Source organism: Pinus tabuliformis, chromosome 8 (genome assembly GCF_031772625.1).
Source record: "Pinus tabuliformis cultivar Carrire ecotype Pingquan chromosome 8, CPIR1, whole genome shotgun sequence".
In the NCBI taxonomy this organism is placed as follows: Eukaryota; Viridiplantae; Streptophyta; class Pinopsida; order Pinales; family Pinaceae; genus Pinus; species Pinus tabuliformis.
This window is the reverse complement of record NC_142294.1, coordinates 2016078237-2016094002: the sequence shown is the minus strand read 5'-3', so window position 1 is coordinate 2016094002 and position 15766 is coordinate 2016078237. Positions and strand designations below refer to the sequence as shown.

Below are 15766 nucleotides of genomic sequence, written 5' to 3'. Positions count from 1 at the left end.
TAGTGGTGGACGCTCCTCCAATTAGGAGGGTATCATCCGCAAATTGAGAGTGGTTGATGTTCTTTGTTCCTTGCTCAAATTTGATGCCCGTGATTAGACCTATTCTCCTATTGAAGTCCAGGGTTTGGCTAAGGGTCTCGGCCATGAGGATAAACAAGTAAGGAGACAAGGGACAACCTTGTCTAAGGCCTCTAGAGGATTGAAAGGCAGCACACGGCCTCCCATTGATCAGAGGAGAGATCCAGGGTTCCGATATACAGGCTTTGATCATTGTGATGAAGGAGGAGTCAAAACCCATTTTGTGAAGGACAGCAAATAGAAAGGAATGCCTTACCCTGTCAAAGGCATTGGCAAGATCCAGCTTTAGAACAAACCCTTTCTCCTTTCTGCTTATGCTTGAGTGGATAGCCTCTTGCACAAGAAGGATAGAGTCAGAAATGTGCCTATTGGGAAGGAAGCCTCCTTGGTTTTCTGAGATCAGAGAATGAAGATGGGGCTTGAGCCTAGTTGACAGAATTTTTGTGATTATTTTGTATGCTGAGTTACATAAAGATATTGGCCGAAATCTTGAAAAAGTGGAAGGTCTATTCTCTTTTGGGATTAAGGCTAGGTAGGTAGAGTTGGTAAATCCCCCCATTTTGCCTTTCTTTAAAACCCAGCGTATCATCTTGATGAGATCTTTTTTGATCATCTGCCAATGCTCTCTGTAAAAGCTGATTGGAAATCCATCAGGTCCTGGAGCTTTATCTGGGTGAAGACTCCAAATCGCTTTTTGGATTTCTTCTTCTTCTACTTCTTTCTTGAGGTTGCTGTTCATTTCTTGTGTGACTCCTTTGAACAGATGCTGTAACAAACTTGAGTAGTCCTCCTCACCTTTATCCTCAGTCAGAAGGTTCTTGAAGTGATTGGTGGCTGCTTCCTTTATGGAGTCCTGAGTATTGTAGTTGTACCCTTCACTATCCTTAATTGTGCTCACAATGTTCCTGGCTTTTCTAACTGTAGCCTGCTTATGAAAGTAAGAAGTATTTTTGTCTCCCTCCTGAAGCCAGAGCTGTCTTGACTTCAATCTCCATTTTGTTTCTTCGTCCTTTATAGTTTGTCTCAGCTGAGAGTATAGTCTTGTTTCGTTCTCTTTGGCTTGCTGGGTCAGCCCAAAGGCTTCAATGTTTCGCTGCACTTCCTCCAGATCTTGCTTAATTTTCTTTTTGCTCAACTCAGGTTCTTGGTAATTGTTCTTTGCCCAATTTTTAATAGCCTGTCTTACTCTCTTTAGTTTTGTCTCCCAGATATAAGTTGGGGAGCCTTCCACGTGTTGTATCCAAGCCTGCCGCACCACGTCGTTTGCTGCAGGGATACGATTCCAAATGGAACAGTATTTGAAGGGGAGAGGTCCTAGCTGACATTGACTATGCAGAGTGAGCGTTATTGGATAATGATCAGAGGCGGAGACATTGAGAATATTTGACTGACCAGTAGTGAAAGTGGACAGATAAGCTATGCTTATGAGGAACCTGTCAAGACGCTCCATGATATTGCCGACTCCTATTCTTCTGTTGCTCCAGGTGTATCTTCGATTCTTAGGCCTGATATCTACAAGGTCTTGCTCCTGCATAATGCTCTCAAGTCGATTTCTGAAAGGATCTGGGGTGAAATGTCCCCCTCTTTTCTCGTTTGCATGCAATACCAAATTTAGATCCCCTGCAATAATGAGATTGTTGTCCTGCTCTTCTTCTATACTAGCTTCCAAAGTGTTCCAGCATACTTCTTTCTCCCTATACTGATTCGGAGCATATATATTGTAGATTACTACCGCTGCTCCATCTGTCTTACTTTCTAGATTAACACGGATCCAGTTCTGGTGTATTCTGGTGGAGTTACAGTTCCATTTATTACTGTCCCACATTGTTAGAATGCCGCCTGAGGCTCCTCTTGCTTCGCTTGCACATCCACTGTAACGCTTTTGCTGGTTGATGACTCTATTAATTTCTGATTGATCTTGCTTTGTTTCTTGGATAAGAACGATTTCAGGGTTTTCACTTTGGATTAGATCCTTGAGGGCTACTATCTTGGAGGGGTGCCCTAATCCCCTACTGTTCCAGGATAGTATTTTCATCATGATTTACTGGTTACATGGAGAGGTGCTCGCCTCTCTTTGCCCTTGTTATTATTTTCTTTGTCCGAGTGCCCAAGAATAAAGGATTCTATAGGAGTCTGAGAGCCCATTGCAATGTCTTTCTGGGTACTTTCTTCTCTCTGTTGTTTGGCCGATTTTCTGCCAGGCCCATGTTTCTTTGGAACATCACTGGGCGCTCCATGATCCTTTGATGAACTTCTGGTAATCCTGGTGGAGGGGGAGTCAGGGGAGGGGTGAGAAATGAGAGGGGGTGAGGGGTGGAGAGGAGGGTCAGAGGAGGGGAAATCAGGCACTGATTCTTCCTCAGAGAGGGATGCGAAGGGATTAGAGGATGGAGGGATGGGAGGATCGGGAATCCGAGGAGGAGAAGAAGGATGTTGAAGGGGGGGCTGCTGGGAGGAGGAAGAAGGATGCTGAAGGGAAGAGGGTTGGAGGGGAGGGTGCTGATGGGAAGGACCAGGGGCTTCAGAGTCCAAAGATTTGAGGGGAAGGGATGATTTTTTCCTTTTAACAGTTTCCCATTGCCCATCTTGCTCTTCTGGTTCAACATTAACTATTTTAGGACATCTATTTGCAAAGTGTCCATATTCGTGACATACCTTGCATTTGAAGGGTATTTGCTCGTAATCCAGCTGCTGAATATGGCACCAGTCATCTACTTTCAGTTTGATTGCTTCCGGCAGTCCTCGGCCCAGATCAACTTCAACGCAAATCCGCGCACAAGCCTGCATGTTGTCTTTGGGTTCACTGCGGTCTATGTATTTTCCAACCGCGTTCCCTATTGCTTTCACAGAGTCATCCCCCCAGCAATGAAGTGGGAGGTGAGGCAGTCTGACCCAGACTGGAACCGCACTTGGTATATCAAGTTCAGGATCGAAATCCGGGGTCCATTTATTGAGATAGAGGCCCCTGGAATCCATAAAGTAAGGCCCGTTTCTGAATATTAGATCTTTATCCTCTTTGGTTTCAAAGTGAAAGGTAAAATATCCTCTACCACAGAATCTGATGGATATTTTGCCCTGGATCTTGTCCGACCAATTTCTTTCGACCCATCTTTGCACTGTCTTGGGTGATGGCCATAGTCCTGTAAATTGCCCGATTAACCCTTTCTCTGCTAAGGAAATGGCTGCCATGCGTGGAATGGTCGGAGGCAGAAGAACTTCCTGTAAAACATCCAGCTTCTTCACAAACTTTGTTGTTGTTGGTCTAGGTCTTTGCGGAGGGAGAGACTTTACCAGGTTTGAGAAAGCTCGTTGCAGCTCCGGATCCCCACTAGGCGGATCCGGAGGATCCATGATTCAGCTCGATCAGTCGGCTCCAGGCAGGCTCAGGCGCAGGCTTCAGGCGCGCGCGCAGCAGCAGTCTAACCCTTTCAACTGTTCGGAATTTCTTGTTGTTATTTTCAACAGATATAGTTAATTTCCTTACATCTGAAAGGTCCTATGAGGAACAAATCATAGATGAACAAGAGCATGATCTGCAAATGAAAAATGATCAGAATCAAAACCCAATCCCGAAGTCTATAGTTAAGATGGAAGATCTTTATGATCTAAAGGATAGATTTAAGAAAGTTACTAACTCCAAAACTCAAAGTTCTACTTTGAGATTTGAAGTAGTAAACTTAGGATCAACCAAAAAACCTCAAAATGTCAATCTTGGTCTTGGCCTATCATCAGAAGAAAGAATATCATTCATTAGATTGTTGAAAACATACAAAGGTGTCTTTGCCTGGGATTATGCAGATCTCAAAACCTACGATACCTCTATAATTCAACACACCATATTTATGACTTCGAACGAAAATCCAGTCCAATAGAAGCTTCACAAAATTAATCCAAACCTTGAGAGTCAAATAAAATCTGAATTGAGCAAGCTTCTAAAGGCCAAAATAATGTTGCCTGTTAGACACTCTAAGTGGGTATCGAATATGGTGCCTGTAAGGAAAAGTAATGGTGATATTAGGATTTGTATTAACTTTAGGAACTTGAATAAAGCTTGTCAAAAGGATAAATTTCCTTTGCCTACCATGGAACAGATATTGCAATCAGTTGTAGGTTCCGAATTAATGTCTTTTCTAGATGGATTCTCAGGATATAATCAAATTCTTGTGCATCCAGATGACAGATTAAAAACAACATTCAGGACCAAGTGGGGAACATATGCCTATTAGAATATTCCTTTTGGACTCATTAACGTAGGTGCCACATTTCAACGTGCTATGGATATTGTTTTTAAAGGTATGATTAATAATTTAGTTGTTATTTACTTAGATGACATCACAATGTTTTCTAAGGATAGGAAAAATCATTTGAGTGACTTGAAGAACATTTTTGAAAGATGCAAGAAATATGGAATTTCCTTAAATCCAAAAAATATTATTTTGCTTTACCAGAAGGCAAACTCCTTGGGTTTATAGTGTCCAAGAAAGGGATTTACATTGATCCCGATAGAGTCCAGGAGATTAAAAAAATCCCTCTCCCACATAACAAAAAGACAATGCGATCGTTCCTAAGACAAATTAATTTTGTAAAGAGATTTGTTCTAGATTTTTCACAAATCGTCCTACCCCTTCAAACAGTGATACGAAAAAACACATTTTTCAAATGGGGTAAACATGAAAGGGAGTCATTTGAGTTGATTAAAAAATCCATTATTAATTCTCCTTCGCTAACAACTCCTAACTTTCTCAAGCCTTTTGTATTATATACTTTTTCATCCGATACATCAGATGCAGCAATTTTAACACAGCTAAATGATGAAAATATCAAGGCATCCATCTCTTTTTTCAGTTCTAACTTGCAAGGTGTCGAGTTAAATTATTCAGCTGTTGAAAAACAACTTTTGCTGTCTTTAAAACTTTGAAACATTTCAAAGCTTTTCTTCTTAAATCCCATACAAACATAGTAGTACCATACTCTACAGTAAGACAATTACTAATCCAAATATAAGTAGGGGAGAAAAGAGCCAATTGGGTTACTGCACTTCAAGAATATGATGTAGAAATCCGGCCAGCTAAAATTGTCAGGGGCCAAGGTTTTTACAGGATGTTAACAGGAGCTTCCCAGTTACCACAAGAAGAAGATCAAGGTAATCAAGTACAAATATCAGAGGTACTCCTCAATGATATGCAATCACAATATGTCGATTTGAAATTTTATGTGAAAAATGGATACGCTCCTATGCATCTTAATTATAAAATGAAACATGCCTTAAGGTTGAAATCAAATCAGTATGAACTAGTCAATGATGTATTGTTTAGAAAAAATTATGATTCAGTATTGCTAAGATGTTTGGAGAAACTTGAAGCTGAAAAGGTCATGCAGGAATTACATGATGGACCAGCTGGAGGACATTTCAGAGGAAATACCACAGCTCACAAAATCCTACATGTAGGATATTATTGGCCAACGATATTTAAGGATGCACATGAATATGCAAGAAAGTGTAGAACTTGTCAAACCACAGTTGGAAGAGAAAGGAAGCCAACATTCCCTTTACAACCAGTAAACATCCAACAACCATTCGAACAATGGGGACTAGACATAATTGGTGAGATTGTTCCTAACTCTTCCAAACTGCATAGATTCATCCTTACAGCTACTGATTATTTTACAAAATGGGTAGAAGCTATCCCCTTAAAGGTAGCCAATACAGAAAGCATTACGGACTTCATTGATCAGTACATAATTACTAGATTTGGCTTACCCTTAGCTTTAATGTTTGATAATGCATCTTACTTTTCTGGAAATGCAATGGTAGAATTTTCCCTAAAGCGAGGTTTTAAGTTAAAATATTCAACCAACTATTATCCACAAGGTAATGGATTAGCAAAATCAACAAACAAAAACCTCATCAGAATTATCAAAAGGACTATTGACCAAAATCATAGGAATTGGCACAAAGCATTAACATTTTCTCTATGGGAAGACAAAATTACACAGAAGGCTTCTATCAGTTCTTCTCCTTTTGCTTTAGTTTATGGAAAAGAATTTGTTCTTCCCACAAACATAGAAATCCCATCTCTTGCCCTAGTGCAATTCATCAATGAAAACCCTTCCTCTTCTCTCCAAGCTAGACAGTTTTAGATTCTCAAGCTTGAAGAAGATCGAGATAAGGCTAGAGCAACCCATTTCCATCATCAACAATTAGTCAAAGCCTCTTTTAATACAACCTCTTCCACTCAGAAAACTTTTGAGGTAGGTGATTTAGTTTTGAAATGGGACAAAGCACATGAGGAGAAAGGTAAACATAGAAAATTTCAAAGACCATGGCTTGTCCCTTTTCAAATCATTGAGAAAATTGGACAATGAATGTTTCTTTTACAAGAATTATCAGGTAAGAAGGATTCTTTTCCCGTTAATGGGCAAATTTTGAAAAAATATTTTCTTAGAAGATAACCTCTTCCAATTTTGTAACATATTTCTTTTAAGATTCTTAGGAAAATAAAGGTTAAGTAGTATTTACTTTTGGCTTTTCAAAATAAAATCTTTGATAATATTTCTTTTTTTCGCTTCTATAAGTAAGCAAGAGTTAAAAGAAATAATTAGGACATTTGAGTACCAAAGTAAACCTAATTTCTTTGGAAAAACGTGATCTTGCTAAAAAACATTTATTCTATGAACAAACTCTTACCTTTTTAGAATATGAATATTTTGTTATTAGTCAAGAAAAGAATCTTTAACCTAGTAAGGACTTTCTACAGATGAGTATCTTAAAAACTCTATCATTATCATCCAAAACTCTCAAAAGAGCCAATGATTCACCCCATCTGATAAAATTTTCCTTTTTTCAGAGTGTAATTCTAAAATATACAAAACTTGAAATATAAAAAGTCTCAATACAAGCTTGTTTACCATGGTCATAGGGAAATAATTAAACCGATATTACCAATATTGCATATCAAAATAGGGTAATAGCTAATGATATCCTCGATCAAAAGACAAGGGGTCTCATCAAGAACCAACTTCTTCAATTTAGTTACAACCAATGAATGGCATTGTCATTATTAGGTTACCAAGCCTAGACAATGTCTTTTAAGAGACCTAAAAGAAAAGATTATATTAAAAAAGGAAAAAGGGACAAGATCCAACTGAGATTCAAAGCAAGTGAATATCATTTTGAAATTTGAAAATCACTTCAGATGGGACAATGAATCATTATTGGTTAAAAGATAACCCTGTCGAGGCTATGAACACCTGCTGGCAGTAGAGGCTCTATCTATGATAAATGAGTAAACACCAAAAAACTAATATGTAGAAAACACATGCTATATCACTTTATATCGTATTATTGGCTGACGCAAACATTTATATTTTTATCATTACAAGAGTAAAGTAATTGAATAAGTAGATTGAGTAAGTAAAGATGATTCTAGAAAAATCTTGTTTAATTTATAACTCATGTAATTATTATTCCTATAACTCTAATTACTTTGAAAGTTTTAGAAATTTCAGAAAACTACTCAGAGACAACTGGTTCTCCCAAGGGAATCCCCAATTGTTGTACTACGAAACAACCCCCCCATTTATGAATAACAATAACTAAGGATAGAGATATAAATAGGGACCCTTTTTATTTTTTTAGGCTTAGGATAATAATATCTAACTCGAAGAAAATACCTAGAAAAACCTTGCAAAACGACCTAAGGATGAAATGCTCATCACAAATCGCAAATCACACTTTTCCATGTGACTATCATAAAACACCTTTAAAGAATTGCGATAAGTGATCAAATCTCTTATTGCGATATCTCGATCAATAACACCTTGTCATTTTGCAAATCGCACTTCGCACTTCGCAAACTTCAAAAGTAATTTATCTATTCCTTTACGATGTCCATTAGCGATTTGTGAAATGCGATATTGTGGTATTTGCAATCACATTTTGCTTTATAGATTTGGTAACGCTATATTACATCCATTTAAAGATTGCGACGTGCGATTAAGAGTGGTAAAGCATGTGAAATAATTACGTTTTAATATCAAAACAAAAGAATTGACAGGTAATAAATATTTAGCGGCCCGAGGAAAGATAATCATTTTCCGAGTTATGAGTAGTTAACGTTGAGTATCTCATTAAACCTTTCTCACGATCCAAAGTCATTCTAAGGAAGCTTTCAGTCTTAATTACCCGATACTGTCTGCGCTGATATATCTTGTCTATTTTAGGAAAGCTACAAAAGACATGTCACTAAAGAAGGTGATACACAAACAGAGCAAGCAGAGCATTGCTAAATCCGAGTTTACAGAGATGGCTCCTATTTTCTCTGATATAGTTTGCGACGCTTCCAGAGGCGCAACAGATTGGGAGGTCATATACAATAGGCTTGAGGAAAAACATCCTAAAATTATTGTCATGAGAGCAACAACTGACTCAACAAATCCTTCAGGACTTCAATTTAGGGATGCTTCATGTTCTTTCCTTCATAGGATAAGAGCAAGAGCTAAAATATTCCCATACACGAATATGATCAGGTGGGTGATCAAAAACATCATCATTGAAGATAGGCAATTCAAGAATTCAAGAATGGAGCTCATAGGGTTGTTCAGAGCAGAGGCCTTAAAGAAAATGTACCACATACCTGACCCTCATGGTATCTATGACAAGACATTTTTTGCCAACTTCGCAAAGAAGAACCCGGACCCCTTGAAGTTGATTCAGGGTTGGAGAGTATTGGACAACAAATTCAAATATGACAAATCGGGCATGTATGCTATAGCCTCTTTGGCAAACCCCTACAACCATGCAGCAACTATGTTATGTAGATTATATGGGTTACCCAATAATTCTAAGTTTTCCGTAAAATGGATCCCTCTTATTGATGCCTACGCTAATTCCCACATCATGAATTGGGCCTCCATCCTATCTGATAACTTAGCCACCATCATTACTGAATATCGACAGAAGAGAGCCTCCTCTCCAGACAACCTTCGTCCATTCTATTTTAGTGCCTACATTATGGACACCATCTGTTTTTGCACAACATTTCCGAACATGGGTTGGAAATGGACCTTACAAGACCCATACCCAATTCATCTCAGTCATAAGCAAATATGGGAATCACATTATATACCCCAATTTTATAAAATGTGTCATGTTGTTGTTTTACCCCTGCATCAAATAATTTTCAATAAGAAAGCCCCCAAGTTTTCCCAAGAAGCCGCAACAGACCTACTAGATGTCAGAAAATACTTTATTGAAGAATGGTTCACCTACATTAGGGTTTTTGGTAGCACAACTGACCCACATGTCCTTCCTTTATATGTTTCTGATAAATTATTGGCAAGAGAGATTGCCTACCAGACTATGGGAAAAGGCCTAACTAAAGTTCTCAAAGACAACAAGAAGTTATTATGGCCCTCTTTTCCTATCAAGTGCGATTCTTTTGCTTTAGAAAATTTTGTTCATGCTACTAAGGAGTCAGTAAACATGGAAGCCCTCAGGCTTCATACATTGTCGAAAAGGCAATTTGATCCAGACAAGGTGGCATATAACATCACTACTGTAGTAAAGCTCAAGCCATACAACCCTGATGATAATGATTTTGAAGATTTATTACATTCGGCCCAATCCTTCGAAAGAATTTGAATGGGCTAAAGAGAACCTAAGTCCTGAAGGTTTTGACCAATTTCGAGAATTCCGAAATGAAAGGCTCAAATTAATCCCAATGCACTTATTAAAAATTGAAGATAAGCCCACACCTAGTGTGAGTGTTAATAGTGAAGGACCTAGTTCTCGGGTAGATTCTTAGATAAATACTGATAAAACACCAGATACAGGGAAGGCCTGAGAAATAGATAATACAACTGAGTCCAGTAGGAAGTCAGCTAAGAAACAAGTTATGAGCACCCCGACTACAGAAATCAGTTTAAAGGTCAAAGGCAGTAGTATGGAGCAGGAGTGGGATCAGTTTAATCAGAAACTGCAAGACACTCCCAAAACGACAAATACCCAAGAAATAGTGGAGTGTAAAACTCCTCTACATGTTTAGGAGAATACAGATCCCAAGTCTTTGGATGAGCAGTCCAAATCCATGGATGAGCAGTCCAAGCCTATGGATGAGCAGGCAACAACATCCCAGTAAACTGAGATTATCCCTGCTCTGCCCACATCAGAGATTGTCTTAAAGGTGACCGAAATTCCACCACTTGATGTGTTCTACAACCCACTCCACAAGGCTATGGTTAGAAGACAAAGGAAAAGGAAAAGGGTAGAAACACCCGAGCTCCCACCTGGAAACGAGCCAATGGACATAGTTTGGAGGGACATTCCTTTCAACCCAGTTGAGAACTTGACTAGATTGTCACAGTTCACAGGAGCATATGCAATGACCACCATGGAAAAAGCTATTGAAGTCTCTACTTTGTTAAGGGAAAAGGAGGAGAGGATTGCACAGCTCGAGCAACAGCTCAAAGTAGAGAAGACAAGTGTGAACAGGCAAGCAGTTGAGCAGCTTGCCCAATTGAAACAGAGCATGGAGGTCCTGAAAATAAGCCATGAAGCTGATATATCGGCTAAAAACATGCAACTCCAAGAATTACAGTAATACATGGAAAGATATAAGGATGTCCCTACTACTAAGGAGTTCGTTAAAGAGGCGCTGAAACTAAATTCCCTCCTAATGAAACAGTAAGAACACTTCTGCCAAAAGATGTCACATATTACTCCTTATCTGGCTACTAGCGATCAAATAACAGACAAGGTGATCGACTAGAGAACTGAGTTCACTTATTTAAACACCAGAATATCAGAGTTCATCGAATGGCAAGAGATAAAGGATGGAAGGAAAGCCAATCTTCCTGAGATAGAGGAGACACACAAAGACATTCTCTTCACGGATTGGGACGCAAGAATCAAGCAAGCTGAGCTAGCGGTGGCAAGGGCAGCCAGCGTATCAAAGAATATAATCAAGGCAGTGAACCATACTCTATTTTCCACCAACCTGGTAAAGGAAGGAAATCTAAAAGAAATGCCTGATTTAGGTGCTTTGCATAAAAGCTGGCAGGAAAAGGCAGAGGCTCAAAAACAGGCAATCACAAAATTGACCAAGACCGATTGGGATTCGTATTGGCAATACCTCGTGAAGCTGCATAGCCAAATCATGACCCTTAACTGCTCAATTCATTCGACTCAGTGGATGTTGCCACCTCTCACCAATGTGATTTTCGCAGGATAGCTCAGGACACATTTCAGGGCACCTCCTCAACTCAAACCAATGACTGATATATGCGATTTGAAGGACAAGCTGGCAAACAACAAATCATCTTCTTAGTTCTGCTCATCAAGCCACTGTTTATTTTTAGAGTTAGTTAACTAGTTAGGAGGAAGGTTGTTTGAAACCTCCTCAAATTTTGTATAATCTATTTTTTCACATTAGTTAGAATAGTATTTATACCCTTCTCATGCATTTAGAGAAGGGTCTAGAATTTTATCAAAAGCATTTGCAAAGAATGCACTATTGTAAGTTTGTGAATGCTTTGGTGAAATTATGGAACATGATCGTTTCTTTTAGATATCAGACTACTTTCCTTTGTTGATGCACTATTGTGTTCTTGGGATATAATTTGATTTGAAGAAAGGAGTTGATCCATGTCATTACTCAAATGAGCAGAACATCGCACATATGGTACTATTATCTTGTATGATTGATTCTGTTTTTATTTAATTAGTGACAACACTTTATTCTCATGAATTGTATGTGAGATTTATCCTTTCTGTTAAGCGTTAATTGCACTATTGTATGATGCCTAGCTGAAATTGTTGATTTTCATATACAATTCATCATATATGTGATATATTTTATAAATTTATTTGACTAACTATTTAGTCAAAGAAATTATCTTATACGTTATCATCTCTGTTTATGCGTGATTGATCTTTATTATCACATGTTAAGTATATATCTTTGTAGATCGCATACCATACAGAAAATACTCAGGTTTATATTAGAATAAGTCAATTAGAGATTTGCATAATAGAATAGATCATTTAGATTATCATTATTCTATTGCAATCACTCATGAGCCACCCACTCTCATCTTAAAACACACACTTGGAAATTGGTCCCATTATCCCCAGTCAGAGCCATCACTTTAAATAGACAAGGAGTTGTCTTAAGGTCCAGACTGGGTGGTTATCCCCCATGTTGGCACATCAGAAATATGAAGCCTTAACAAAATGCGAGGACCATGTAAATCTATGTTGAATTCGATTTGAAATTAATTGTTGCAGGTGGCTACAGGAATCCTTAGGAGTAATGGAAAATTATAATGTTGATCCAAGAGGAAGAGAGCTTGGATCAATAGCGTTGAAATCCATCTATGGGTTATGTGTATGTCTTGTTATTTATGTTTAAAACTTGAAATCGTTTCCTCTAATCATCTTGATTGATATACGCATATCGCATAATACTAGGATTTATGTATGCAGGAGTTGTTAGATAGAGTCCTTGCATTTGATCATAGTCCATATTCTCACTTAAAAGACAGAGGAATTTAGCAATAGAACGATATTTTTTTCGTCTTGTTTGAGGAATCTCTCTAAAGAGCATGAAATTCAGTTTAGGGATGCACACAGAGTATACAAAGGTGAAGGTGAGGGTACTTATGTGTATCATCATCACAATCATTAGGAGGAATGAGATGATTGATGCAGTGAGATCGATTACTTGAATCCATTCTTAATGTAATTAAAACTCCTGTTGGAGAGGCTTAGTTCTTGTATTAGGGTCGCATAGTCACTACAACTGCTAGAAATTATTCCATCACAATGACATGAGGGAACTGTGCAATGAAGAAACAACGATAACTAAAAGGGAGCATTGTGATGGAGCAAACTGGCTCTATCGCATCACGATTTAATTAGAGGACCCTGCGCTTGATGCCTTCGACAGTTAAATATTGGAGAGATTAAAGGAATCTTCCATGATTGAATCACATTGCACATAATCAAGGGATGTTGTGATGGATAGAACCATTGCGATGGTAGGGCATCTACAATTTCTTTAGGCAATGGAACACTCATTATAAAATTCCATGAATTGTTGCAGAATAAAAATGTACTTCTGCACTAACAGTTAGTTAGCTTCAACACTCTCAATAAACTAGCTTCTTATACTAATAAGAAACTATCTTCTTACATCGACAATTAGCTAGCTTCAACAAAAACAATCAACTAGCTTCAACATTGATAGTGAGCTAGCTTCTGACATCAATACTCAACTAGATTTTATGCTAATAAGAAACTATGAACATGAACAAAACTAGTAAGTTAGAAAATTATGTGGAAACAAAATGATTCCAACATATTGATATTACATTTTGTCACATTCATGTAATTTGATGGTCTAGCAACAAAAATGGAATTTCATAGCTTCAACAACCTTTATGATAGAATCTATTACATTTTATTTAGTCTCACACTTTACCAGCTACACCAAACCAAGCTCAATCATGTCTCTGAGAAAAGGAAACTAAACTATACTATGTTTAGTCCTTGTATGATATGTCGATGATCTACTAAATGTAATGGCACTTTGACTGTAGAAAAAAATGTCCACATAATATTCTTTATAGCTTCCTTGGTAGCCCCTATAGTAGCAATGTCTTCATCCTCTACACTTGAAAAAGCAACAATAGACTACTTCTTAGCCATCTAGTTGATGGCTCCACCAAAAAAAGTCAAATACACCTATAGACTTTACGTTATCTACATCTCTAGCCTAATCAAGATCTATAAAATATCATAAATAGAATTATTCATTTTTATTTTTCTTCTGACATAAAACATAGTCCTTGGTCTCCTTTAAATACCAAAAAATGATTTTCACAATGACCCAATGCTCCTTCCTTGGATTAGACATAAATAGACTAACAAATCCCATTAAATGTGTAATTTCAGGCCTACATAAGAAACCCTACAACTTCAACATATGGCATATTGGTCATCTATTCCCTTTCTATTTCAATCTTAAAACATATCTCCAGGGATACAAAGACAGTTGAAGAACCATATTTTCCATAGATAGATACAGATGTACCACTAGCAAAGGCAAGTGTATCTACGGGTTGACTTTTTATGCCTATCGTTGAGGTGAAGGTAAAGAAGGTAAGGTGAATGGTATGGAAAACAAAATCCGTGTCCAGCATAAGTATTTACTATGGGTGAGTTGGTAAGTATTTTGATATTAGTCTCTTTGGATTGGCTATGGGACATTCTAATGGAAAGGCATATACCAAGAATTGATAGTTTGAGAGATGATGATGAGGATGGTAGATAGGAGGAAAAGCTAGTAAAGGATACAATTAAGAGAACAAGAGAGGTCACAAAGCCACTGCCTCTTTTTCCACTGATCTCAAAGAAACCAAGTAGAGAGATAATGCCATCTTGGCCAGTGGCTAGATATAGAGAGTATATGGAGCTTAAGGAGAAAATTGATTAGGGTCACACTATGATGGATGAGACAAAAAATAGGCTAGGAGAGGGTCATCCAAGTACAAAATATCTATACATCTCATAGGTAGTTAGTATAGGTAATGCCATATTGGAATCTTAGTAGACACACACTTTTTTCCCGCTAGCAAAGATGACACCTACACTAGAGGATGTAGACTAGCTCACATGTATCTATATAAGTGGCACCATCATAGAGGCTGAGGTGTTTCACCGAGAAGAGTAACTTTCGAACAAATTGGAGGTAATATATTGGCTCTCTCCACCCACAACAAATGATAGCTCTTCTCATTTTATAGCTTTCCTTGAAACCCTATGATGACTAGGTCAAGAATTGCATAAGTCTCAAGTGGAACACCATATCTATGGAACTTGTGAAGTCCAAGCTTATCTAAGACAAATTCCAAGCCTATTTTGTGTTTAATTTTGAACCCATTTTGACACTGAATTTCAAGCTCTGAGCCCATTTAGACTTGAAATCAGAGTCTATTATGTGGTGAAGACTAAGCTTTTTGGGATAGTAAAGAAGGCCTAAATTTTGCCCTAGTACAAATCTAAGTCAAGACTTTGATTGAGTTCATTGTGGATAGTTGAAAGAAAATTTGTGGACAAATTTTGGAGGGCTAACTTGGTACTTGTTGGACACTTATCTATCTCACATTAGGAGAGAGAAGAAAGTTATGCATGTTATATATTTGCATGCAACATCCTATTAAATGTCACAACCTGTTGTTTTGACACCCATACAATGTAGATTGTTGACCATTCTCTTAGGAAGGGTATGATGTCTTACATCATTATAAGTATAGATATTTTCATTGGAATGTGGCTAGGGAAATGGAAAAATATTCTACTTTGTAGAAGTCCTTTTGTTCCATCTTCTACTTTGTAGAAGTCATTTTTCCCAAGTTGGTTGGACTCATTAGAATTGTAGAAGTTCCAAACCCTATGTTACCATATTTTACTACTATTCTCTAAATTATCGATGCCGGGATTATCACTTATTTATCAATGGACCTCTTCACCTATTATTCTATAAATGTACTCATTTATCGAACTCGCCATTATTGAAAGTGAAATTTGACATCACTCTTTTTCATCTTTTTTCATGCAAATTTCACTAGATTCCAAGAGAGGTGTCTGTAAAAGGATGAAAAGGACTAGACAAGGATTTCTTCATGT

The 15766-nt window shown here is 37.8% G+C and overlaps 1 protein-coding gene across 1 annotated transcript; it reads right to left on the bottom strand.

Moving 5' to 3' along the window:
* Window positions 1-330: 330 nt before the first annotated feature.
* LOC149244503 (uncharacterized) lies at window positions 331-1903 on the bottom strand. The gene is made up of 2 exons (XM_089371561.1): window positions 643-1903; window positions 331-335 (listed from the first exon to the last, which is right to left on the bottom strand). Exons 1-2 carry the CDS (start codon window positions 1901-1903, stop codon window positions 331-333), a joined length of 1266 nt encoding a protein of 421 aa, XP_089227687.1.
* Between the last annotated feature and the right edge of the window lie 13863 nt (window positions 1904-15766).

What these genes read in the sequence shown, in the direction of transcription:
- LOC149244503 (XM_089371561.1), bottom strand. Translation starts at nt 1,903, where the DNA reads ATGTGGGACAGTAATAAATGGAACTGTAACTCCACCAGAATACACCAG.